The 25,809-nt window shown below is 55.5% G+C and overlaps 1 protein-coding gene across 1 annotated transcript in view; it reads left to right on the top strand.

Annotated features, from left to right (window-relative positions):
• Window positions 1-25,070, top strand: part of ATP8B3 (ATPase phospholipid transporting 8B3) — a 44,165-nt gene extending 19,095 nt beyond the window's left edge. The window contains exons 12-27 of the mRNA XM_073324681.1: window positions 833-1,041; window positions 3,273-3,301; window positions 5,375-5,531; window positions 7,243-7,434; window positions 8,004-8,116; window positions 11,443-11,607; window positions 12,179-12,290; window positions 12,666-12,741; window positions 13,819-13,951; window positions 15,273-15,537; window positions 16,033-16,256; window positions 17,625-17,708; window positions 19,973-20,212; window positions 22,392-22,530; window positions 23,011-23,141; window positions 24,065-25,070. Coding sequence (XP_073180782.1) covers window positions 833-1,041; window positions 3,273-3,301; window positions 5,375-5,531; window positions 7,243-7,434; window positions 8,004-8,116; window positions 11,443-11,607; window positions 12,179-12,290; window positions 12,666-12,741; window positions 13,819-13,951; window positions 15,273-15,537; window positions 16,033-16,256; window positions 17,625-17,708; window positions 19,973-20,212; window positions 22,392-22,530; window positions 23,011-23,141; window positions 24,065-24,343 — 2,548 coding nt within the window. The 3' untranslated portion in view covers window positions 24,344-25,070. The remainder of the gene's footprint in view (window positions 1-832; window positions 1,042-3,272; window positions 3,302-5,374; window positions 5,532-7,242; window positions 7,435-8,003; window positions 8,117-11,442; window positions 11,608-12,178; window positions 12,291-12,665; window positions 12,742-13,818; window positions 13,952-15,272; window positions 15,538-16,032; window positions 16,257-17,624; window positions 17,709-19,972; window positions 20,213-22,391; window positions 22,531-23,010; window positions 23,142-24,064) is intronic.
• Window positions 25,071-25,809: the final 739 nt, after the last annotated feature.

The following is a 25,809-nucleotide window of genomic DNA, read 5'->3' as shown; positions in this document are numbered from 1 at the left end:
CAGAAATTAGATACTGAATCCTCCCCTGTCACAGTGAGGTCAGTGTTCTTAACCTCACTTTACAGAGTGGGGAAACTGAGGCACACAGGAGAGAAGTGACTTTCCTGAGGCACCAAGTCAGGATTAGCACTCCTGGCTCCCACTCCTTTGCCTGGGCCTCCCTCGGTAATCATTAGTACGGTAACTGGATGTTAGATTGAAGGGTGAGGAGGATCGAATGGGATAGCTGGTTAGGGCTAGGGATAGGAGAGAGTAGACTCTCCCTCCCCCTCTAAACCTGACCTGAGCTTTCGCTGAGTCTGGAGGAGTTTAACATTCTCCTCTGCCCATTACTTTGCACATTCACTCCCCGGGGAAGTAGGAGCGATGAAGATCTTTGGGACATCTCTGTTTCCATCCTGACCAGAGACAGGAATGATTTGAAATCTCTTGCTCACCCAGTGACTTGAGATTCTCAGCCCAGCTAGGAAGACACCAGAGGTCTGATACGTCAGAAGCAGCTTCCAAACTTTTTGGCCCTTACCTGAACCTTCAGACATTTGAGGTTTGTCATCAAGGGCCAGATTTTCAAAGGTGCTCAGTGACAGATGTTCTCAGCACCTTCCATTAGGGGCAGATTTTCAAAAGAGCTTAGCCCCCAACCTGCTCCCAACCCAGAATGCCGAGCCATGAAATTCTGACCCTGAGTGATCTGCACTGTTTTGGATTTTAGCAGGCTCCGAGCTGTAAGACAAAGAGAAAGGGCGGGGGGTGTCAGATTCCCAAATGCCCCTAGCTCTGTGGCTAAAATAACTATCATGCCTGTTGTGTCTCTTTCCCCTGGGTCTCCTAGGTTTGAATTCATCTACATGGTGAACAGCTGTTTTATTGACTGGGACCTGGAGATGTACTACCCTGCGAAGGACACTCCAGCAAAAGCCAGGAGCACCAGCCTCAATGACCAGCTTGGCCAGATTGAGTACATCTTTTCGGACAAGACGGGCACCTTGACGCAGAACATTATGACCTTCAAGAAATGTTGCATCAACGGGATCACCTATGGTACCTCTGAGTGGAAGCAGGTTTCTATAGGTTCTTGGGGGAGGCTGACCTTGAATAGTTGTGGGGTGCACTGCAGGACACCTGGGTTCTATTTCTTGTTCTGCTACAGACCCGCTGTGCAACCCATAGCAAGTAATTTAATCCAGTTCATTAATTTTAGCAAGGTGCATTGAGGTCCTCAAGTAGCAGGTGCTGTAGAAATTCAGCATGCAGTTATGTCAGATGTCGTTGGGCAGCTGGTTTGCTGGGGCTGCTGCTTTTCATGCTGGTCAGTATTGTCCCATTGTTTGCTCGTGATCTTCCTAACTGCGTGGTGCATCTGTGGCTTAGGGTGACCATACGTTCCGTGTTGGCCGGGACAGACCCTTTTTAAAGCCCTGTCTTGGCTGTCCCGACTTTTTTGGCAATAGTGGGCATTTTTCCTGTTTGCTCTTGCCAACTACGGGACAAAGGCACATTTGTCAAAAAAGCGGGGTGTGGAGGAACGTGCAGGGGGACGGAGCGGCGATGCCAGCCCCTCGTGGTGGGGAGGCAGGGCTCGGGCGAGCAGCAATGCCCGCCCTGCATGGGGAAAGGAAGGTCAAGGCTTGGGCCAGCCCCACACGGGCTGGGGAATGTCTGTCAGCATACAGTCGCTAGAGAGGGCCCAAGCCCCGAAGCTCTGCCTAGGATCCACCTCAGCACCTCCCTCAGAGAGAGGGGAGCAGGGGTGCGTTTCAGATTTGAACTTCCTGTCAGACCCATCAGCAACTGGCTGCTCTCCGTTCTGGCACAGCAGCCTTCGGCTGGCCTAGTGACACTCGATGAACTGAGGCATGACGTGTGACCTGATTAGGGCAGGCTGCGGGGAAGGTGGCAGGCAAAGGTGCTCATTGAAAAAGGAGGTAGGCCCACTGGGAGCTGAATAGAGCTGGAAACATATCTTATTTCCCACAAAACATTTTGAGAGGAAATGAATTTTTTCACAGAATTTGGGGAGGGAGGGGGTCATTGAGATCCTGCAAACCCTGTGTTTTTCAGTTCTGGTTTTCGAAAACTCAACAGTTTTTGGGTTTCAGGTTTTTGACAAACTCCCCTCCCCCGGAAATTTCAACAGAAACAGAAATTTCTGCAATTTGCTTGAAAAGGCCTTTTTGGTCAATGTTGTGTCCCTCCCAGCTGGAGTGCTGAGGGGAGTTTAGCACAGAAATGATTGCTTTTTGTAAATTCCTTCCAGCCACCTGCAGCTCTCCTGTGACACTCCAGAATGCATTCATGTGCCTTCCCCTGCTTTACTTCAAGAGCTCTTCTGAAATGTGGCCTGCAAAGGAGGGAAAGAAAAGTGGTTGTTCTTTTATGATGAAGAAGCCCCCCCATTTTCTTTTTTAAAGTTATTTTTATGCTTTTTTTTACCCTTAGAAATATCAGGATTGTCAGGTCTTGTCTCCCCTTGTATTGCTGGATGACTAGTTGGAAGTCTCTCATGGTTTTGGGAGCTTTCTCTGGCTCCACTCTTAATTGATGAGACTTGCAGGGCAGGGAGTATTGAATCTTTAGCATAGAGAGCTTTTCTCCTGACTGCATATAGTGCATTTGTGTTAAAGGTTTGTTGACAAAAACAGACAGGGGGAAAGCCCCAAGTTTCCCAGGGAAAGTAGGTCAGGTGAGAACTGAATTTCTCATGCTAAAAATATGCAAAAAACCCAAACCCAACAAAAAACTTCAACCAACCAACCAAAAACGCCCCTTATTTTTGACCCAATTAAAAAAATCCAAGCGAATAACAGGACAAAGTCCACAGATTTTTCCTTTTTCAAGTCACCTTGAAACTCTACAGCTAGTGGGTGGAGCTTAGGGATTGGCTGTTCTTTGGATCCTTCAGCCGGGTATTCGGGAAGGAGATTAAGGAGGAGCTTGGCAGTGAGAAGCCAGAAGAGATCAAGACTCCCACAAAGCAGTGATGAAGGTGGGAGAACTGGGAGGGCAGGTGGCCAGTGCTGGAGAAGATTGTTCTCTAATGAATTAAGGAAAGATTTGCAAAAATGCCTAGTGATTTTTGGGCGCACAACTTGAGATGCCTAAAAGGGCCTGATTTCCAGAGGGTGGACGCAGTTCGTTTTTTGACAGTCAGGTCAAGGTGTCGTCAGCTGGGTCCCCAAAATCACAGGTCACGTTTGACCATCTCGGCCTGAGCACCCGCTAAGAAGCGTTCAGTGCAGACTATTTATTAACTGTTTTTTTTTTCCCAACAGGATCTGCAAATGGTGAAAACAAAGCTCCGGTGCGTAACTATCCGATGCGTAGTTTTAGTAGTTATATGTGCAGAGCCGAGAATCCTCTGCACAGCAGAGCCGTACACTCCTTATTGTGCTAGCTGTTCCTTTGCCCAGTGTTTCACACAGTAACAGCGAGCCATTGTCCACTTCCAGGGAATGGGAGGAAACTGGGCCTGTCAATCTCAATCTCTGAGGATGCTCCTAGCCCAGAGGTGGGCAAACTACGGCCTTCGGGCGACGTCCGGCCCGCAGGACCCTCCTGCCCGGCCCCTGAGCTCCTGGCCCGGGAGGCTCATCCCCCCTCCCGCAGCCTCAGCTCACTGCGCTGCCGGCGCAATGCTCTGGGCTGCGGGGCTGCAAGCTCTTGCCGGGAAGTGCAGCTGCAGAGCCGCGGCCTGACCCGGTGCTCTGTGCTGCACGGTGGCGTGGCTGGCTCCGGCTGGGCGGCATGGCTTCCTGTACCGGTGCCATGCTGCCAGCCACTAGTGCTCCAGGCAGCGTGATAAGGGGGCAGGAAGCAGGGGGGTTGGATAGAGGGGTGGTGGTCAGGGGTGTGGATAGGGGTCGTGGCGGTCAGATGATGGGGAACAGGGAGGTTGAATGGGGGCAGGTGTCCTGGAGGGGCAGTCAAGAAGGAGAGGGGGGTTGGATGGGGCAGTAGGGGGCAGTCAGGGGCAGGGTTTCTGGGGGTGGTCAGGGAGAAGGGGTGATTGGATGGGGCAGGGGTCCCTGGGGGGCAGTCAGGAATGAGAGGAGGGGGTGGCAGGGGGCAGTCAGGGGACAGGGAGGGGGGATGGGGCAGGGGTCCCGGGGGGGCATCAGGGGACAAGGAACAGGGGGGGTTGGATGGGGCAGGAGTCCCAGGGGGCTGTCAGGGGGTGAGAAGCGGGGGGGGTTGGATAGAGGGCGGGGGACGGGCCACATCTGGCTGTTTGGGGAGGCACAGCCTCCCCTAACTGGTATTCCACAAAATTTCAGAAACCCGATGTGGCCCTCAGGCCAGAAAGTTTGTCCGCCCCTGTCCTAGCCCCACATTGGCCAGCACAGGAAATAACTGTCTCCACACACCTGGTTCATCACGTGGGCTGATGGTGGTTTTGGACTGGTCAGTAGTCCTGGGGTGCAGAGAGGGCTTGGAAACGCATAGCCGGTTTGGGGCCTGATTCCCCATCCCCCTGCACCTGGTACAGTCATTTACACCTGTGAAAATGCCCCTCAAATTGTACCAGCTCAGAATGGCAGCGTTTTACACCCATTCTGCGCAGGGGTGAACGATGACACCAGGTGCAAAGCAATGGAGAATGGGGCCCATTGCTGTAAATATCTTCTAATCACAATGTTGTGCTAACCAGCATCACACTTCACAGTAAGGTTCCATTTATTAATGGTTATAAAGGGTTAATAAACAATGAATAGGTGTCATAGGCATGTTACATGTAACAAGCATGAGAAGTGTGGATTATAAAATGGTTATAAACCACAGTTATAAGTTATTGATCAGTTGGGCTCTAGAACGCTTGATTAGTCGGTTATTAAAACCATCTCTTAATCATGTATTAATGCGTTATAAACAGGTCCTTAATATAAAGGGTGAGATACTGGCCTGTTTCGCCCATTAGAGGGGAAATGGATGGTAGGAGACAGGTTGCTAAGGGAGATGGAACCAGTTTAGGGTCCATCTGCACTTGGAGCCGGGCGGGGGGTGGTGGTGATTTCCTGCTCAAAGAGACGTACCTGCATTAGCTCTGATTGAGCCAAGGTGCTGAAACCAGAGTACGGACTCGTTTGCCCCAAGTACGTACCCGTCTGAGACTTCAGGCTCGTGCTCAGCGTGGCTAACCCGTCCCGCTGCTGGAGCTGCCGAAGCTACGCTCCAGTTTTAGGACCTTAGTGCAATCTGGTCTAGCGCAGGTGTTTTCTCCTCGGGCTGGGTATCCCAGCCCCAGCTCCTAGTGTAGACAGGCTCTTCCATTTTTCCTTCTGGAGAAAGGTGCTCCCTGCAGTGCTGAGCCGGGTTTGCCTGGCTGTTTGATTTTGCTCCTTCCTCCTATGAACGTCTTGGCCTGCCCCTCTTGCAGAAAGCCAGTATGAGCTGGAACCCCTACGTGGACAGGACGGCTGAGTTTCACGACCCCTCACTCCTGGAGGCCGTCCTGCAGAACGACGATCCGGTGATGAGGGAGTTCCTGAGGCTGTTGGCCCTCTGCCACACCGTCATGGTGGAGGAGAAAGACAGTGAGTTGGGTCTGAAAATGACGCCCTGCTGGCCAGGGAGCACCGCAGAATTCTGACAGGGCCCCAGGCTCTGACCAGGCCTGTCCGTCTGCCCAGACTCAGCCGCTTTCAGCAACCGTGTCCGAAGCCAGAGGCCGGTGCATTTAAAGATGAGCCTGGACTGCGGTCGAGGAGATAATACGTTGGGGCAGGAGCTCGCGTGGCCTTTTGCCTATGTGCAGGATGAGGGGCGGGGGCGGGGAGACAGTCAGCACTGGTGTGAGTGAGTGGCGAGTTCTGATTTGTGCTTGTTTCACACACACCACGCCCCCCATTTTGCACAGATCTAAAGGAAGACCCAGTGTATCCCCTGGATCTTCACCTTAGGCCCATTCCCCCTGTGCACCAGAGCTCTGTGTGGGGTGGGAAGGGGTCATGGGGGGCATGGCTCCAGGTCCAACAGCGCCTGGCCCCAGCTGAGGGCTTAGTGCCTCCTTCGGGATAAGAGATTCCTCAGGGCAGATCAGAGGGGGAATGCTGCCGCAAAGTGGGGGAGGAACGGTGGGAGCCCTCCCCTTGCCTGGGTGGTGGGTGGGCTTTGCCCAGGTTCCTCTGATCGCGGCAGTCACTCATCACCCCCCACACCAAATACGGAATTGATGCCAAGCCTAGCGAAAGGGGAAACCACCAGAGCATTCTCACCCTGGTTGGATTTGATTAGAGCTGGTACTTTCTGTGCACTGTTCCCAAACACACACCGTTCAGCAAGAGCATGCAAAGGCAGGGGGTGTCTCCAGAGACTTAGAGGGCAGGTGATTCGCCTCGGCTTGTGAAACGGGGCTCTGCTCTGGACTGAGGTTCCTGCTGCGTGGAAGAAAACAACCAACTCTTTTTCTAGCAACAGTCAAGAAAACCCAGACCTTTTCCCCCAAAGCATCACAGCATGGCAGTGTGAAACGGGGTAGTCTGATCTTGGGGTGCAAGGCACATTAACGCTTGGGCGTGGCTCTTGGGCAGGTCACATCTATGCTGGGGGGTGGCGCTGGGTCAGGTCACCTCTATTCTGGGGGGTGGCACTGGGTCAGGTCACCTCTACATTGAGGGGGTGCTGGAGCAGGTCACGTCAATGCTGGGGGTGGTGCTGAGGCAGGTCACGTCTACACTAGGGGGTGGCACTGGTCCAGGTCATGTCAATACTAGTGGGTTGCACCAGCATCAATGTAGCCGCTCCAGTGGCCCAAAGCCTTACGTAGCCTGGGCCAAGGGCCTGCGGGGGCGCTCCTCCGAGCAGCAGGAGCAGCGAGCTTTGACCAGGAAGCAGCACAGTGCCCGGCATGTGCCACGCTGCATTTCTGCCCACCTGAAGCAGGGGATTAGCTCCACACTGGGGTGTTCATTTAGAAGTAACGAGCCGGGGAACAAAGGCGTCGGGGGGCAAATCCTCTGACTTCTGGGGAACCATCATGGCGTGAGGCCAAGTGAATCCCTGCAACCCTGAGCAGAACTTGCTTTACTCGGGGGGGTGGAGGGGGGAGGCAACCAAATGGTGCCATCCAGGAGCCAGGGGAATGAACAGGCCAGACACAGCCGTTCGCATGGAGCTTTGAAGCCACTGTAGCCCTAGCTGAAGATTGACCATGGCCCTGTAGGCAAAGCCAGTCTCCTTCTGAGTGCTGACTCAGCTCAAGCCTAATGGGAAGAGCCTTGTCTGTCTCTTACTCTCTTCCTTTAGCAGGTGAGCTGGTTTACCAGGCAGCTTCGCCGGACGAAGAGGCCCTGGTGATGGCAGCCAGGAACCTTGGGTATGTCTTCCTCTCCCGGACACAGGACACCATCACCCTCAGCGAGCTGGGCACAGAGCGGACGTACAGCTTGCTGGCCATGCTGGACTTCAACAGCGTCCGCAAGAGGATGTCCATCCTGGGTGAGCCGGCCGGCTGGGGGCTAGGTACTTGCTGGTCACTGCAGATTGCTGCGGGCCCAGCCGCTGGAGGGCAGCATCGCTCCCACCTGTGAAGACCTCCGAATGGGAGTGGCACTTTTCAGCGGTCATCCTAGGGGGTGCGGTGGGGCAAAAGGCGCCAGGCCACCGAGAACCAGCCCTGAGAGTCTCCCTTCGCTTTGCTGGTTGCCTCTGGTGCCTTTATGCAAACCTGGCCTTTAAGGGTGCGGGGGTCTGTGAGCTGCCACTTCAAGGGCCGAGATAGCCAGAAAGGGGCTGCCCCATTGGAGGAGACTGATCGGAGCAAAGAGGGGTCCCTGGGACCCATTTCCCCCCTGCCCCGCCAGCGACAATCAGGAGTAACTCGGGTGATGTCGTTGCGTTGCCAGTGGAGGAAATAATCTCAGGGCGGCGCCGTCTGCTCGCTGCCATGTCTCCCCAACCCCCATGGTGTTGCCCTCCGCCCCCAGGTTCCTCGGCAGCCGGGGAGGGGCCGCAGGGCAGGGGGAGACGCAGAGTGCTCCGTGGTTAAGCAGGCTCATTCCCCGCAGTGAGAGACCCCGAGGGGAAGATCCGGCTCTACACGAAGGGGGCGGACGTGGTGATCCTAGAGAGGCTGCATGAAGATGGGCCTACCAGGGCTTTCACCCAGCTGGCACTGGATGTGAGTGCGGGACCAGCCCTAGAAGGGGTGGGCTTACGGCTGCTAGTGCTCTCTCTTTTTCCCTGCGGCCCGGGTGTGATCTCACTCTCGCTGTCTCCCTAGCTCCATGTGATTTGATTCAGCCTAATGTCTCAACCGTGCATGGTATGAGGGCCCCAAAGCTGCCAGTGCGATTGAGGCCTAGAAGCCTCTGCCAGTTTGCTTCTGCTTCCCCAGAGCTGGCTCCTGGCTCCCCCCGGTGCGTCCACGTCCAGGGGTGACAGGTGCAGTTACCCTGGAACTCTGACAGCAGCATCACCAATTCTTGTGACTTTATGGCAGCTCTCGTGGTATTTGGTGTTTTCCCGGCTCCTGGAGTCATGTGATTAGCGGAGACACTCAGAGGCGGATTAAGCTTTTGTCGGGCCCTGGGCCAGAGCAAGTGGGGGCCCCTCCTCAACTCTTCTGCCTGCAGTCCCCCCTCCCCACGCTTGTGCTGGGGAAATGGGGTCGGGGTGTGGGGGCTTGCCCCATCCCCGTGCCCGGCACCCCCGCCGGGAGTGGGGTCTGCACGTGGGGCCTTCCCTGGCTCCGCCTGGCTGGCACTCCTGCTGGGGAGCAGGGTCGGGGCACAGGGGCTTCCCCTGGTCCCTGGCAAGAGCACCAGGTGGGTGGAGCAGGGCAAGTCCCTGTGTGCTGACCTCGCTTCCTGGCAGGAGTGCCAGGCGGAGCGGGTCGGGGTATGGGGGTGCCCATATTTCCGGGCCCCCACAAGTGGCTAGGGCCCCTGGTCATGGGCCCTGTTGGCCCAGTGGCTAATCTGCCACTGGAGAAGCTCCGCTTTCATTTAAAAAAGAAGAAGTTTTTCTAGTCTTCCTGGTTGCGGATAAAAGCTTGAAAACGGGGCCCTGAAGGCTCAGACCCAGAAGGCACATGAAAGAGAACCCCAGAGTTACTGGTTAAAAAAATCTCATGACTTTGGAGCCACGCTCGTGATTTTCCGGGGCCTGACTCAGGCTGTTCGGACGCCGGTGGGGTCAGAAGGGTCCTTCAGCATGGACCTCTGGAGCATCCTGTTGTACAGTAACTCCTCACTTAACGTTGTAGTTTTGTTCCTGAAAAATGCAACTGTAACCCTTCTGCCCGTCAGAGTTGGCAGCAACAAGGGCTGGGTTCAGTATCTAGGGCTTCCATTCCAATAACACAATGCAAAACCGGCTCGAGCCCCCACCCAGTGACCTGGGACAAATATATACCACCTCCGCTGGGTGCCTCCAAGAGGCAATACTTCCCCTCTGGCAAGCACAGAGTCTGAGTGTAGCAAAAAGCCTTTTAATAACAGAGATAAACAATGTGGCATTATGTTGGGGAAACACCACGAACAGGATTAATAACACAACCCATGAGCAAAAACCCACCCCAAGCAAATTGGGGCATGTCCTTTCCCTTGGGTTCTTGAGTCCAGCAACCCCAAATCACCCAAAGTCCCAAGGCCCAGAAGTCTCTGTCCCTGGTCAGGGCAGCCCCAGAGTTCGAAAGTTTATCTGCAGAGTTTTACCTCCCAACCTGGGTGGAGATGGGGGGGGAGGAAGAAGAGGTAAGGGGGCACCTTATATCTGAAGCTGACTGCCCCACAGCTCCACAGGGCTTCGCTCCGCTTCGTCAGCCAGTCCACAAACTGCTCCGCTCAGCATTCCATAAGCAGCTCCCACCGTCCCATGAACTGCTCCGCTAGCCGGACCATGAACGGCTCCGCTCCGCTCTGCTCCCCACAAGCAGCTCCTACTATCCCATGAACTGCTCCACCAGCCGGTCCACAAGCTGCTCCAGCCCTCCCCCAAACTGCTCCACAATATATAGTCAGGCTCCCCCACTACTTAACACAACACTCAGTGATTTCAGCTCTTAGTCAGTTTTTAGCTCTTTTGTGATTTCAGCTTGTAGGAGGGGAGCCTTAGCGCTGGTGCACCATTAGCCCAAAGTGAACTCAGCTCAGCAGCCTGTAACTAGACTCCTAATGGAATCAACATTAGCTCTGATATTCTACAGTGGAGAGAGGAAGAAGTGCAATTAGCCTGTAAAGCCCTCACAGGGGGAGGGACACTATGCCATCATGTATAAATACCTATCCCCAACCTCTCTCAATTCACAGAGTTTTGGAACCCATGACCCTTGCCTAGCGAGTGCTACTTAGTTGATGGCGAGTCCCTCCATCATAACAAAAGGCCCAGTACAGTTCCAAGCACAGTTCCCATAATCAGGGTAATAACAATTTAGTCTTCCTGCCCCAATAACAGAGATGCTGGGGATCCCACAGCAGCCAAAGTGACCATTTGGGCAGCTATGGCCTCATTCTAGGCGGGGTGGGTGTGCCTATGCAAATGAGATCAGCCCCTGAAGTTCTTTTCCACAACTTGCCACACCTCACCACCAGATGTCAGGGTGGAGCTCATCCTGACTCTGCTTACACAACTTTAAGTGAAAAGATGTTAAACGAATCCAGTTTTCCCATAAGATTTAATGTAAATGCATGGGGTTAGGTTCCAAGGAAATTTTGGGGGGCCAGACAAAAGGCATTATAGACTATACTGTGCTGTACTGTGGTTGGGAAGTGCCCCGGCTTACCTCACGCAGGCACAGCCCGCTTCAGACAAGGACGCTAGGAAGCACCTTCGCAGCAGCAGTGGCAGCTTACCTGGAGAAGAACAGGGGCTGACTTTGCTGGGGGATGCTCCAGACCCGCCTCTTCCCGTCGCCACTCCACTCCAGGCCCACCTCTTCCCACCCCCACTCCACCTCCTCTCCGGAGCACGCCGCATCCTCACTCCTTCCCGCCCCCAGAAAGTCCTAAGCGCCACCAAACACCAAACGGGGCGCTTCCCTGCTCCTCTCCCTCCCTCCCAGCACTTCGCGCTTAGGACTTTCTGGGAGGGGGAAGGAGCGGGAGCAGCGGAGATGCAGCGCTGGGAAGCTGGGGGAAGCGCTGGGAGGGAGGGGGAGGAAGCGGAGAAGAGGAACTTGTGCAGTGCGCCCTTGTAAAGTCGCTGCTCTTCCACAAAATCTTACAAGCAGTGGACAGAGCAGGCAGCCAAACGACATTATAAGGGAGCATTGCACAACTCTAAACGAGCATGTTCCCTAATTGACGTAACTTTGAAACAACGTGAAGCGGGAGGACGCTAAGTGAGGAGTTACTGTACCTGAGCAGCCTCCTAGAGGTCTCAGCACTGCAGCTGGCAGTGGTGATGTGGTGGCAGTCATGTGACGGCCACCGTCGCCTCGTTAACGCTGATCTAGCTGCAGTGTAACTGACCTGCCTGCTGTATTCCCGTCTGTCCCCTCTGCAGAGCTTCGCAGAGGAGACCCTGAGGACCTTGTGCCTGGCCAGCAAGGAGGTAAAGGAGGAGGACTACATTGAGTGGAGCAAGAAGCACCATGAGGCCAGTGTCTTGCTGCAGAATCGTGCCCAAGAGCTGGATAAGGTGTACGAGGAGATGGAGCAGGATCTCCAGGTAGGATCAGGCTCTCTGAGGGCCGAGAACTCAGTGGGGGCCTGGTAGGGGAGGGAGGAGGCAGGATCCAGGGCTGGCTTGGCATGGCTGTTGCAGAGTCTTACCCCAGGTGTGACTCCACGGGTCTTGATGGTGCCACAGTTTGCCAGCGTAGGGCTTAGGGAGAAAGGCCTCCCCTGCTTGATGCTGACCTGCAGGGCCTACCTGGAGGAGGGAGAGGGACGCTTGGTCTCCATGGCCCTCTGCCCACAGCAAGGTCAGTCGTCATGGCTGTTTTTTGTGATGTTGGGCATCTGCCCCCTGGAGACTGGGCTGAGAATCCACCAACTCATTTCATGTAGGGGCCACCGAACAGCCACCAGCTGGGAATGGCTTTTGGTCAGTCCCCACCTGGGCTGGAGTCTGCAGGACGTGGCAAGGAGAACTGTGATGGAGAGATCATTTCTGGGTGGGTGGGTAGACCAGGGAGCAAGCCCCACCCCTGAATCCTGGTCCCCTTCCCATCCTGCTCCACCTCACTCCATCCTGCGTGCACAGATCATTAAACCCTCCTGCGGTCCTCCTTCTCCAGCTCCTTGGAGCCACAGCCATTGAGGATAAGTTGCAAGATGGGGTCCCCGAGACCATCCAGCTGCTAAAAAAGGGGAACATTAAAGTGTGGGTGCTGACTGGAGATAAACAAGGTACGAGCCACATGGAACCTCAAAGCTGGACTAGAACCCCCTGTTCTTGCTTGGGGCAGGATACTCCCCTACAAGGGCCCCCACTTCCCTGAATTTCTTCTGCATTGCTGGTCTCTTTCTGGGACAGTAACATGTAGCACTTTCCATGGGTACAGAGGGGGAAACTGAGGCAGAGGGAGCAACCTGCCTAAGGTCACTCAGCAAGAGCAGGACTAGAACCTATGTCTCCTGCTGCCCATGCAAGTGGCAGCTGCTCAGCCATGCTGGGAGTGGCATAGCAAGCGCTAGGAGTGTGAGTGGGGACAGTGCTGGGGTATTCCCCTGCTGCCAGGGGGCCCCTGTTGTAGCCGCAGCTTGGTGACTTGTGCGTTTCAGAGACAGCGGTGAACATTGGCTTCGCCTGCCGGCTGCTCTCGGACGACATGCAGATCCTGGAGGAGAAGGAGATCTGGTGAGTGGGTTCCCGGCCCCTCCCAAGGCCTGTCTTGTGGAGTGGCAGGCGGGAGATGAAGCGCTCACTGGGTGATAGGAGCCACACTCAGAGCCATGGTAGAGCATCTCCAGCCTCTGTCTTGTTATTGCAGCCCTGGGCTCCTCCCAGCCCCCCCAGCCCCCCCAAGCTTTGCCAGTTCCCCTCAGTCCTGACCCCGGCTAGCCCCCTGCTAGCCCAGCCCTGGGCTCCCTGCCAACTCCAGAGCTCTGACAATATCCCTCAGCACCCTGCTAGCCCAGCACTGGGGTCCCCCCACCCCACTCCACAGCTCTGCTAATGCCCCTCACTCCCGCCCCCAGCCCTCTGCTATCCCAGCACTGGGGTCCCCCCCACTCCACAGCTCTGCGATGCCCCTCACTCCCCCCCCCAGCCCTCTGCTATCCCAGCACTGGGGTCCCCCCCACTCCACAGCTCTGCGATGCCCCTCACTCTCAACCTGCAGCCCCCCTGGAGACTAAAGCCCACTATTCTCCTGCAGAACGTGAGCAGGAAAAGCAGCCACAGGGCTCCTACCCCATGAGCCCACATAACGCCCAGCCACCCCTTCCCCAGGGGCTAGGAGTTACGTCTGCATGGCCTGTTCGGGGCGGGGCTGCGTGCCAGGCAGGGGGCTGATTCTGGAGAAGGGGGCATCGTGCCGACTAGGAACTGCAGCCATCGCCTGCCTTCCCACGGGGGAGCACTTCAGACGCGGACGTCCGCCCTGGAGCGGGAAGGTGAATTCCCCGCTCGGGGAGATGGACCCCGGCTGGCTCCGATGGCGCCCTTGTGCGAAGCAGAGAGGTGTCGCTGGAGTGGTGGGAGGGGCTCGCCAGCCAAGTACAATCCCCTCCCTGGGTAATACTTGGGGTGGCTGGTCTCCCCTGCAGCTCAGACCACCCTGGCTGCCAGGTTACAGTCACAGCTAGTGTGGGTGTAGACGTGGAAGGTTCAGCAGCCTATGCCCAGAGCTGCCCAGCCTCCCCTGGGTGGCCCCCGGGCTTGCCTTGGCTTTGACCCCACGTTCCATCCCCTCCCTGCCCCTTTCTTGCACAGTGAGATGCTGGAAGCCTGTTGGGTGAGCACCAACAACCTGGGCAGCAGTAGGGAAGCCCTGTGCAGGTTCCAGCAGCACTCGGGGGGCTTGCACCAGGGGAAGATGGCCTTAGTCGTCACCGGAGACTTCCTGGTAGGTGATGCTTCGCCGCTCCCTCCCCTTTGCTGTGCAGTGCCAGATGGACCGTAGTTATCTCACTGGAGTCCAGCAGGGAGGAAAGCAGGGGGTAAAAACAGCCTAAGCGAAGCCTGGGGGAGATGGAACCCAGGAACCCAACCCCAAGTGCCCTGCGTGGATTCTGGGGTGGGGCCCATGGCGAACGCAAGGTTATTGCTTAATTTATGCAAATCCTCCCCGTCCCGAATGATCCCAGGATCACCCCACCTGCCACTGGAATGCAGCTCCCTCTGGGGCGCAGCACTGCAGCTGTTTAGCAATGCACAGCAATGCCAGCCAACAGTTTAGGGCTGGAAGTGAAGATGGGTCTGGCCCCACCGGGCCCTGCAGCGGGAATGGAAGGAAGCCAAATGTAGTTATGTTTACCAAACATTTATATGACGGTAGCACCAAGCGGTTCCAATCAGTCTCAGCATTGTGCTGGTGATGCTCCGAACACACGAGAAGGCGTGGCTCCTGGCCCTGCCCTGAAGAGTTCACGCTTTAAGAAGAGCGGAGGGGTGGGGATGAGGAAGAGGGAGGCCAATCTAACTCATGCTTATAGACACTAGCAATTAAAAAAACTAGATAAATAAAGGTTTCAGAGGAGCAGCCGTGTTAGTCTGTATCCGCAAAAAGAAAAGGAGTATTTGTGGCACCTTAGAGACTAACCAATTTCACAAAAGCTCATGCTCAGATAAATTGGTTAGTCTCTAAGGTGTCACAAGTCCTCCTTTTCTTTTTGTAAATAAATAACGTAAGTGTCCAGCAGCCCCTCCAACCACCGGTCCCTGGCAGATTTTTCCTCGGCAGCAGGGGAGAGGGGGTCTTGAAGAGACATTTAAAGGAGATGCTGGCAGTGGCTTGTGGATTGGACACTTTGTGCTTCCTATCGTGCCTCCAGTCTGAGGGTCTCAAAATGCTTGCTGAATGAGGGGGAGAGTTTGCAAAGTACCCAAGGGGTTTAGAAGCACAGATCCCATTGTACATTCGTGGGCCTCACGTTGCTAAATTGCGGGGTCACTTTGGAAAATCTAGCCCTTCTGCTTTATGGTGGGCAATTCTTACCCTGTTTTAGAGGAAGTGACTCTCTGGAGGTTGCGGAAAGACTTGGTGTTGCAGCTGAGAATAGAACCCAGGAGTCCTAACTCTCGGTCCTTAGCCTCAGAACCTCATAATCATCCTCCCCCGTCCCCACCAGCCAAGTGGGGTTTGGCTCGGGCACAGGGCTAGCACCCCTTGCCCCTGGGGCGCCGCTGGTCTGAGGCCATCTCATGTGTCTCTGCTCTGTCCTCAGGAGAAAGTCCTGGGCACTGCGGAGAAGGTGAAGAGGAAGGAAGGTTTCTGGGCGCGGCTGGTCTGCTGCAAGGCTCAGACCCAGCCAGTGGCAGACAGCTTGGTGGAGAAGGCTTTTGTAGACCTGGCCACCTGCTGCCAGGCCGTGATCTGCTGCAGGGTCACCCCCAAGCAGAAAGCCCTCGTAGTGCAGCTCGTGAAGAGGCACCGGAGTGCTATCACCTTGGCCATCGGGGACGGAGCCAACGACGTGAACATGATCAAGAGTGAGGCCTCAAGCTGGCGGGTCGGGGATTGTGTGTGCTCAGGGAGCCCTGCATGCTCAGCACAGATACCTCCTCCATGCAGGCTCCTACCTTCTCCGGCTCCCTGGATAGCAACCCCTCCCACAAGTCATCAGCCGGACTTCACCCTGTAGCCTTCTGCAGCTCAGCACAGGTCACGGTCACTCGAGTTAGAGGGGTGACTCTGTCAGATGGTAACAGTCGTGAGCTGTTCTCCTCTAGTGGCCAAGCCACTTTGCCAGTATGTTACAGCCACAGGCTGAATCCGTGCTCCTCCAGGTGGTCCTGGGGTTCCCCTTTTGTTGCTGATCGGTCCTGAGCTCACCCGCAGGGGCTAGGTCTCAGGGCAGACGCAGGTCAGTCAAAGCAGTCTAACCCAACCCCGCAGGACCTGGGCTGATTTCCCCACCTGGGGACGTGTATAGTGTTTACCCTGAGGCCCTTAAGCCCTGCCTCTCTCTCTTTCTTCCTCTCCAGCGGCTGACATTGGGGTTGGAATTAGCGGGCAGGAGGGGATGCAGGCTGTCCAGTGCAGCGACTATGCCCTGGCCCAGTTCCGCTACCTGCAGCGGCTGCTGCTCGTGCATGGCCGCTGGTCCTACCTGCGCATCTGCAAGTTCCTCCGCTACTTCTTCTACAAGACCTTCGCCGGCATGATGGTGCAGATCTGGTTTGCTTTCTACAGCGGCTTCACGGCCCAGGTCAGGCTGCAGTCCTGGCTGTGCTGGGAGGGTGTGGTCACGTCGTGCACCCTCTCTCCCCCTCCTACCCTTTGCCACCCTAGCCAGCCCTTTCCCTCTCCTCACAGGAGGATGGGCTGTCATGCCATGGCTGAGGCTGGCATCACTAGCACCTGCGAGGGGGTGGACGTGTATCCTTTGTCTCTGTCCTGGTAATGTGCCCCTTTCTGCGCTGCCCAGCTTTGCTGTAACAGGGCACTTGGCTTTGTTGCTTTACTACTCTGCTGCCGGTATGGAAAGGTGACCCAGGACAGTTTCTGGAGTGGGCTAAATGTTAGACCTGGAAGGCAGCTGACTGAGCATCCAGCAAAGGTACCCACGGGCAACATCTCAGCAGTGAAAAATCCCCTCGGGGTGAAAGCCTCCCTGAATCCATTCCAGGTGGGCACAGAAATCCAGGCCAGGTTGTGCCCAGGGTTCCATGTGGCCCTGGAGTTTCTACAGCATTCAGCATCTGCTACAGAATTGTCCACTAGGAATCTCTGCTTCCACTGGAAAACAATAAGGCCGAAGTTTACAAAAATGACTCCTGAACTTTGGGTGCCCAGGTTGGGATGCTGCAGAGGGTCCTGATTTTCAGCAAGGGCTGGGCACCCGCCCTCTGGAAATCAGGCCCCTTTGAGGGGGTCTCAGGTTGGGCCCCCAAAACCACTAGTCCCTTCAAAAACCTTGAGCTAAATTTCTAGCTCTTATGGTCATGAAGAAAACCTCCCAAACATGAACAAAGGGCCCGTTGATGCAGTGAGGCCCGCAGGGAGTCTGAAACAATAGCTCTGAGAAGTGAGAGCTGCCCCATTCAGCTCAACGGGTGTGTTGTCTCTGAAACCTAGTGATGACCATTTATGTACCAACATTCTTAATCCTGATCCAGCTAAAGTGCTAATCCCACAAAGCCAAACGGCGTCTCACGCCTTCCCAGAGGCCAAACCCGCCGCCTCCCCCACTGACAACTTCTACCAACCACTTCTGCCTTTGAGTCCAGCATGCTGCGGCAAATTGAAAATTAAACATTTAGGACCAGGATAAAGGAAATGGAGACCAGTCTCAGATCATACAACCCTGGGGCCTCTGGCTGCACTGTCTCGTCAATTTCATAGTTAATCCTTAATTTTTTAAATGTGTCAGAAGCTAGTGCACAACCTCCATTCTGCTACAGATTTGCAGGCACTTTGGGTTTGATCCAGAGTCCACTGGGACTTGGTGCTGATTGCAGTGAACACTGGATCAGACTCTTTTAGATCCCTCTGGCTGTGGGGCCCATGAGACTCCTCTTACGTCCCTCTTGTCTGGGTTTGTGCTGATTGCTTTCTCCCATCTCTCCCCCTTTAGCCTTTGTATGAGGGCTGGTTCCTTGCACTCTACAATGTGTTCTACACTGCCTACCCCGTGCTCTCCATGGGACTGATGGAACAGGTAACGTTTTCCATCTTGCTGCATGCTGCCAGGGACAGCCCTGCAGCCGGGCTGTGGGGTGGGGGTCCTTGGTTCATTCCACCCATTCTTTGGATCGAATACGTGTGTTTGCCATTGCGTAGCGCAGATTGTGAGCAGGCTGCTCAGCTGCAGTAAATCAGTGTCTCTGGCGCTGACTTCAGTGGGTCTGCATCGTGTGGGGATCTGCCTGCCCACACTTGACTGTGTTCAATCCCATTAAATACCCCTGCACATTATGCATGCTAGCACATTTGCACATTATGCATGCTAGCCCTCTGCCCTGCCTATCCAGCCACAATGGCCTCTGCGTGTGTATCCCAGAGAGGCCAGCTCAGCTCCCAGCAGCAGTGCACTCTGGGATTGGCATCGTAAGATATCCCAGGAACACCAGGGGAATCATGGGATCAAGCTCCCATAATCCCTCCTTTCCTGGGCATCGTAGTTCCCCAGTGTGTATCTCACAGGAAGGTGCAGGGGTGACCTTCGCTGTCTCTGGTTTAAATAGCAAACGCTGGTTGCAATGTTACTCGTGTTTTAGACGTTTACACTTCTTTCCACCACGGATGGATTAGTCCCTGCTAAAGGTGACCTGCAAAGGACATGGCTGATGCTGGCTTAGTGCCCTTACCTGGCTTACAAACAAAGACTGAAATGTTTTTGATTTTTTTCCCTAATTTTTTTCCTGCTTGTTTTTACGTTCTGATAGTACCCGGTTCACAGTGACGCCCATGGCGCCAGGCCCACATGCAGAAGGGGCCCCACCCCCCTGCTCCACCCTGAGGCCCCATCCTCTCTTGGCCTCTTCCCCCGAGGCCCCGCCCACGCTCTGCCCCAAGGCCCTGCCCCCTCATGGCCTCTTCCCCCTTCCCACCCCTCTGTTCCTCTCTGTCCCTCCCCCCTTTGCGAGCGGCAGGCGGGGCCTTGGGGGAAGAGGCTGAGCAGGGAAGGGGCCTCTGGGCAGGCAGAGTGGGAGGGTGGGGCCACCGGCCGGACGCTGGGGGATTAATCCGGCGCTATATTCCGATGTCAGGTCTTGCCTCCCCTGTTTTTCCTGAGAAGCTCTGCAGCTGCCTGAGAAGCTAGCCGGGCATGACAGGGCAAGAGCCAAGGAAACGGACCCTGGGTGATTAGGGAAGGGAATTGCGGTCAGAAGGAGGGATTTCCAGAAACCCTCAGTGCCATCCTAAATCCATGCTCACTGACATCAATGGGAGTCTGAAAATCGCACCTGGACTGAGTAACACGCGTTGCTTTTGGTTGATACTCTCTTTAACTCAAACACCTAACCAGCTGTTGGGAGGAAAGCACTCTATGGTAAAGATTCAGCACCTCCTGCACCTTCAGTTAAGGGCCAAGAAAACTCCTCATCCCCATTTCTTGGTCTTCCTATGAGACCGCCAGAAAAAGCAGAAATTTCCTAAAGTGAACAGCCAGGCAGAAACCCCCCACCTTGTTTTGAAAAGCACCTTTCAAGTCTCCTGACTGGCAATCTTAGCGAAGCAAAGCAGGGCACAAACTCAGATCTTTCCCTTTGCGGGTCACTTTTGAGGAGGACACAGTCAACCTGGTTATGGACCCTCCAAGGAGGGGTCAGCTCTTTGCAGCGTCGCTGGCTCGGTCTTTCCATCTTTCTTTCCTCCAAGATGCTCCATGGGACTTAGAATCTCAGAAAGGTCGTGCTGGAAGGGACCTTGAGAGGTCATCTAGTCCACCCCACTGTGCTGAGGCAGGGCCCAGTCTACCTTCAGGCTTGGCTGTGTCCCTCTTAAGTGTCCTTGATCAGATTGTGCATGGTACTTCCATGCCTCTGAACCTCTCCCCACTAGGAAATGGTAGCAAGGGCTCACGCCACCCCGTTTGTGAGCGGGGGCTGCGCTCCATCTCCCCTGTGCCTCTCAGCCTGCTTCTCCTCCATCTGCTGGGGTCTGGGATCTAGGCCTCAGCATTCTGAGCTCCTAGCTGTGTATGAAGGCCACACACAGAGACTGCACATGTGTCCCTGGTGCTGCAGTACCGCAAACTCTCATGCCCTCCCTCCGGCACATGTGGGTGGATGGCTGGCTCCCCCACCGGCCCCTCCTTTATATCTCCTCCCCCCTCTACCAAGCTCATGTGGGTGGGCTCCTCCTCACCCCAGGCTCATCACGTGTGCGTGTAACGTGGCTGGGAGGGTGACCTCATTAATGTGGGTGGCATCTGCATGTCAGAGACCCCCATCTCCCTTTCTTCTGGCTGCTCGGCAGGACGTGAGCGCGGAGAAGAGCCTGAAATTCCCCGAACTCTACAAAGTGGGCCAGAGAGACGAGCTCTTCAACTACCGGGTCTTCTGCGTGACCCTCCTTCATGGCACCGTCACCTCCTTGGGGAGCTTCTTCATTGCCCTGTGGGCCTTCGAAGACAGGGTCGGCAGCAGGGTTGTCGGCGATTACCAGTCCTTCGCCATAACAGTGGCCACCTCGGCCTTCCTGTCTGTCCTTGCTGAGGTGAGCCACGGGCTCCCCTGCCCCATCTCAGAGCAAGGAGCCGGGGGTGGGGGGGGGCACCCTCCAGGACAAATGTAGCAGGGCAGAAGCGGATAAACTGCGCCTCATTTGGAGCAGCATCTCAGCAGATGTAGGACCTTGAGCAGCACCATGTGGGCTACTGTTGAGGTTGTTGGCCTAAAAAGCACCCCAAGTTTCCAGGCCTTGACACACGGGGACCAAACGGGTGTCGTTCCACCAGAGTCAAGGGCTGAAGCTGGCCTGGTCGGTTCTAACCATCTGTGGCTGGACGGGTTCCCTGGAGACAGCCACTGGCCACGTGGGGGGAGGCGCAGCAGTCTGAAGGGAGATTGGCTCGGCTTGGCATGAGCCATCACGGGGGGCTGGCGTGAGTTGGGGAAGGGGCTGGCTCTGGCGAGGAAGAAGAGGCTGTTTTGCAGCCAGGAGGCACCGGGTTAGGAAGCTGCTTTGTACAGCTGTTTGGAACCCAGAATTCTGGGCAAACGGTTTATTCTGGATCGGAGTGAAACACCAGCATTTCCCCTGGAATGAAAATCCGGAGAACATTTCTAGTCAGGGCCAGCGAAACGTTTCGTTCCAGTAACGGTCCAACGCTTGGGATTGAGAAGTACAGACGTGTCATTTCCACGTTACTGGTTATTGCTCGTTTCAACTCTAGTATATTAAATATAGGAACTTAGGGAGGGACTGTCTGTGGATTGATTCCAGGCCATGCTGTTGCAGGAAGCCCAGCAAATAACCCCATTCATAAACATCGCCAGCTCCGGATGTTTGCCCCCTCTGCTCCTCTTAAAAGGCGGTTCCAGAACCTCCCTCTGACGGCTGGAAACCTTCTCATTTCCAGCCTCAGTGCATCCGAGTCCATAGACACGTCTAATGTTAAATGTGACACTAGCACTGAACTTTTCATGTACTCTAAAAGTAAAACTGAAGTGAGGAAGTTGAACCCTTGTGACCGTGGCAAAGGGAGATGTTTCAGCGTTATTGAAATGAAACGAGAAAGTCAAAACGATCCCATTAGTCTTTTCCCGTAGAAAGTGTCACTGAAATGACCGCGTCCCCGTGGGACGTTTTGATTTTGGTGAAACGGCGTTCCCTCGTGGGCTCCTCTGTCGAAAACATTTTCAACCCCTTTGAGCCTCCCAGACTAGGAGATCATCATAGAATATCAGGATTGGAAGGGACCTCAGGGGGTCATCTAGTCCAACCCCCTGCTCAAAGCAGGACCAATCCCCAATTTTTGCCCCAAATCCCTAAATGGCCCCGTCAAGGATTGAACTCACAACCCTGGGTTTAGCAGGCCAATGCTCAAACCACTGAGCTACCCCTCCCCACATAAGATGAGCCAGATGAGCCTGTGTTCCGTTAGGGGAAGTGCTGGAGATCTCCCCTGTTGGTTACACCCCTGCCAGGGGGTGACACCAACACTTCCCAGCCATTGCTAGCCCTGGCCGCACTCTGCTAGCACCAGACAAGCCCCCCTGGCAAGCTCTGTGTTCTTAGGGAACAGCTACACTGGCCCTGGAGGTGTAATTTCCAACGGCAGGAGCTCTGATTGAGCAAGTGCAGCAGTTGGTGCTGCGGGTGGCAGGAAGGGGTGAGCGCCCCAGGACGAACCCCGCTGAGATGCTAGGCGTGTCCTCGGGGCGGCTTTCCCCTCCTGCTACCCCTGCGGCTGCCCCAGCGTTTTTATGCACTAGGTCACTCCAGGCTGCCCCGGGCATGTCTGCCTGAGCTGCATCTCTGATGTAGACCCGCCCTCAGCCTTTTCCAGAGTGGGTCTAATCGGCGCGGAGGGAGGTTTTCCAAAGGGCGAATTGGATTTGGGTGCCCCCTTGCATTGACCGTTAGAGCCCATCCCTGCTACCACCAACCGGACTGGCCCACTTGGCAGCAGTGACTTTCCTCAGCGCTCAGCCATGGCCTAACTGCTCCCCTGGCAATCAGCAGGAGAGTTAACGGGCCAAGAATTAGGCCAGGGCCGAGCGCAGGGGCCAGTCCCACCTGCTGTGTCAAAGGCCTGGGAGAACTCTCCTAGGTTGAAGGCTACGCGAGCAGCTCTGGGGAGTGGAGGCTGCCGGTTCCTGGACTCAATCCCAGAGCTGGCTGCAGAGTCTAAAGGGTTAACGGGCTGCCAGTTCTGCTTCTTCCTGGACAGATCATCATGGACATTAAGTTCTGGACCATTCTGTCCTTCCTGACTGTCGCAGGCAGCCTGCTGTTCTTCTGCCTCTTCTCCTTCCTCACTCAAAATTTCATGGTCTTCAGAGAAGCCCCTACCATCTTCCGCTTTCCAGGTAAGGGCACTCCCAGGGACCCCATGGTGGAGGGACTCGCATCTGGGGTCGCTCCCTCTCCCCACTCCCGCCCCATTTATCCTGAGCCCTCCTCTCTCGCCCCCTGCTCAGCGGTGTCAGAAGCAGGAAGTCGGACCCAGGCTTCCCTCCACATCCTGGGGGTGTTGTGAGTGTTTGGAGATGCCAGTCCTCTCTCCCCGGCGGATCTGAGTCATGATCCCATTGGCCTTGGGCAGAGCCCTAAATCCATGACTGATCCATTCCTGCTGTATCCCTGCCTCCGCATGGTCCGGTGGGCTGTGCTGGGAGAGCGGCGTACTGATGCCGTGTGAGCTGGGATGATGCATTGGACGCTGCAGTTGCCTCAGGGTGCGGTCTCAGACCCTCTATCCCCGCCAACCGGGCCCTGGAGATAGGTAGAGTCATTATGGTCTTTCCCATCTCCTGTGCGACTCACCCTGGCCTGCGTCCTATTGACAGATGCCTCCCAGAACGCCCTGACCGATCCGTATGTCCTGTCCGTCATCCTGCTGTGTGTGGTGGTGAACACCGTCCCCTCCCTCACCGTCCGCTTGCTCCGCGTTATCACAGGCACCAGCGCCATTCAGCATGTAAGTGTGGCTCTGGGCGATGGGGTGGGAGACAAGCATCTTTGAAGGCCCTTCCCTCGCAATCCAGGCCCTGGGCTATTCTTGAAGGGTCCATTGCCACGCTGAGCAGGCACGTCTCTAGCCTGGGTGTGGCTGGATTTATTAAAGGGATTGGCTGTTGCCGTACGTGCTGGGGTAAGGACAGTCCGCTCTCATGCTTCAGGGCACCAGATGATCACCTTGGTGGTCAGGAAGAAATGAGCCAACCCACCACGGGCACGGCAAGATACATTGATACAGGCTCCCCTGAAGTGTCAGGTACTGGCCATGATTGGAGCCCTGATGCTGGGCTGGAGTCTGATCTTGTTCGACATGTCCTACGGCATCTATGAAAGGGCCCTTTGGTTTTCTGTATTGCCAGTGTGATGCCATCCCGTCCTTGGCAACAAGATCCTGTATGTTCATTGGAGTTGAAATCTCCTGGCCTTTTCTCATTGCATTGTGGTGGGAATGGCCAAGCATTACCCGTTCACCCCCATTGTGCCTGAAGGAGCAGGAATATACATTGCCAGCACCCCCTGCTTTCCCCTCCTAGTTGGGGGTAGGTCTGATGGCTCCCCACTGGCCTAGAAGCAAAGCCAGCTGAATCGATGTCCCCCTCAGGCTCCGGGTTGAGCAGCGCTAGCGGGAGGCTGCCTTCCCCTGGTTCTGCTCGCTGGCCGGGTGGGAGGGAGCCAGCCTGCACTGCAGGGGACCTGCTCTGCCCAGGTGACAGATGGGAACCTGAGAGCTGAAGACACTTGTCCCAGGCCAGACAGAGAGGCTGGGGCAGACCCCAGATCTCTCAGGCTGGTGCCTTCACCCCTGGGCCAAGCTGCCTCTCTCAGCCCGAGTGTTCTCTCCCTTTGGTGGTGGTGACGTTTCTCTCCTTGGCCCCCCTGCAGAAGATTCGCTTCAGGGACACGCGGGTGGCGGAGAGCACCGTGGAGCTGAAGTCGCACTTCCGCAGGGGCTCCTTGCAGCGGCGCTCCAGCTATGCCTTCTCCCACAAGGAGGGCTACGCCGACCTCATTACCAGGGGCGCCAGCCTGCGGGTGAAGGACTCCAGGAACCGAGTCCCGGTGAATGGCAGCAGCTACCAGAGCATCCGGCTGCCCACCAGGGAGGGCGCCACCCCCAGCGTAGCTTCAGGCCCCAGTGTTTTCCTAAAGGAATACAATTAAAGAGATTTTAAGTTTCACGCTGCTTTTGGACTTAGGAGACTGCTTCCCAGCTGGGTCTGGAGGCTGCGGACCATGAGTGCTAGCCAGGCACTGAACTAGCTGCATGGCTCCTTTAAGGGTAATTTTTTCTATTTTTTGACTGCCAGAGAAGTACTCCTTTGCCAGCCTTTCTGAAGAGCAACAGTGACACCTGGTGGCCACTAGTGTTATTTGCAGGCATGAATTGTCTGTGGGATCCTCATTGATGTTCCAGGTTATGGTTAATCCGTCATGCCAGCTGCTGTGTCAGGGAGGAATAAGGGAAGGAAGATTAGCTACACTGATGTATCAGGCAAGGACTATTCATGCTCTGACCAACTCAGTCTTTCATACACTGTGCTCAGACTCTCTTAACTTGGCAGGAGTACACAGAGCGGAAGGATGGTGGTCTCTTTCTGCCCCAAATCTCTCACCTCTCGAGCTCACTAAAACAACCTCTGTGTTGTGAGGAACTCGCTAGTGCTTGTGTGCTCAGCGGCCCTCTCCTGGATGGACTCAGAATTGCTCCAACTATGGGTCATAGGCCCTATACTGTTAACAGGGATTCTTACTGACCTTAAAAGACTAAGGCCTGTGGCTTTGGAGCAGGAGGATATGGATCTTGTATCTGCTACAACTGTGAATGTGCAGACAGCCAGTGCGTGCAGCAGAGTAAGTGTGTGTGCGGGGGGTGTCTGGCCCCAGCTTCTTATGGTATATTCCGTGTTCTGAATTAATAAAGTACCCAGTACAACGGGTGTGGTGGATCTGGCTATTTAATGCCGTATGGGTCCTCTTGAAGGGTTGTCTGGGGAAAAGGCCACTGCTATTCTGTGGTGCAGTAAAACCCTGGTGGGTCACGGAGAATAAAATACCTGGAGAAGCCCAGGTGGCGGTGCCCAGAACAGCCAGAGAAATACCGGTGGGGCACAGGAGACCCAGCCCACCGGTGCACCAGGTCTGGCAGAGGCAGAAAAAAATGGAGGAGGCTGGAGGTGAAACCGCTTGCAGGTTTATGACTCCCCTCTCCTCTGTTTGCATCCCTCCCCCATACACCCCTTGGTACCGGGATTGGTAGCAGGCTAGAGCCAGGACCCTTTAAAGATGCTGTCAGGGGTATTGTCTCTGGACCCAAAGGCCCGGGTGCTGCTGCTCACCAACCGAAGGATTAGAACATTTCCATGTTCTGAGTCTGACTCAAGGCCTGGATCTGGCACAAGGCCTGTCTGGGTGTCATTGAGACGTCATGTGGGGTGGATCCTTTCGCAGCATCGGGGCCTGATCTGACATTTCCCTGCTGAGGTGTGAAGCGGATGAGACTCCATTGTGCTCTTCTGCAGCTGCATCAGCTCCTCCGGGCTGATGGAGGAGCAAAGTCCTCAAACCTGGGCTGCTCTTCAGCCTCTCTCGTAAGACCAGGACAAGCAGGTGTCCCACGGAACTGGAAG

The sequence above is a fragment of the Lepidochelys kempii genome, chromosome 25, assembly GCF_965140265.1.
Source record: "Lepidochelys kempii isolate rLepKem1 chromosome 25, rLepKem1.hap2, whole genome shotgun sequence".
Lineage (NCBI taxonomy): Eukaryota > Metazoa > Chordata > Testudines > Cheloniidae > Lepidochelys > Lepidochelys kempii.
This window is presented reverse-complemented; position numbering and strand designations above follow the sequence as displayed.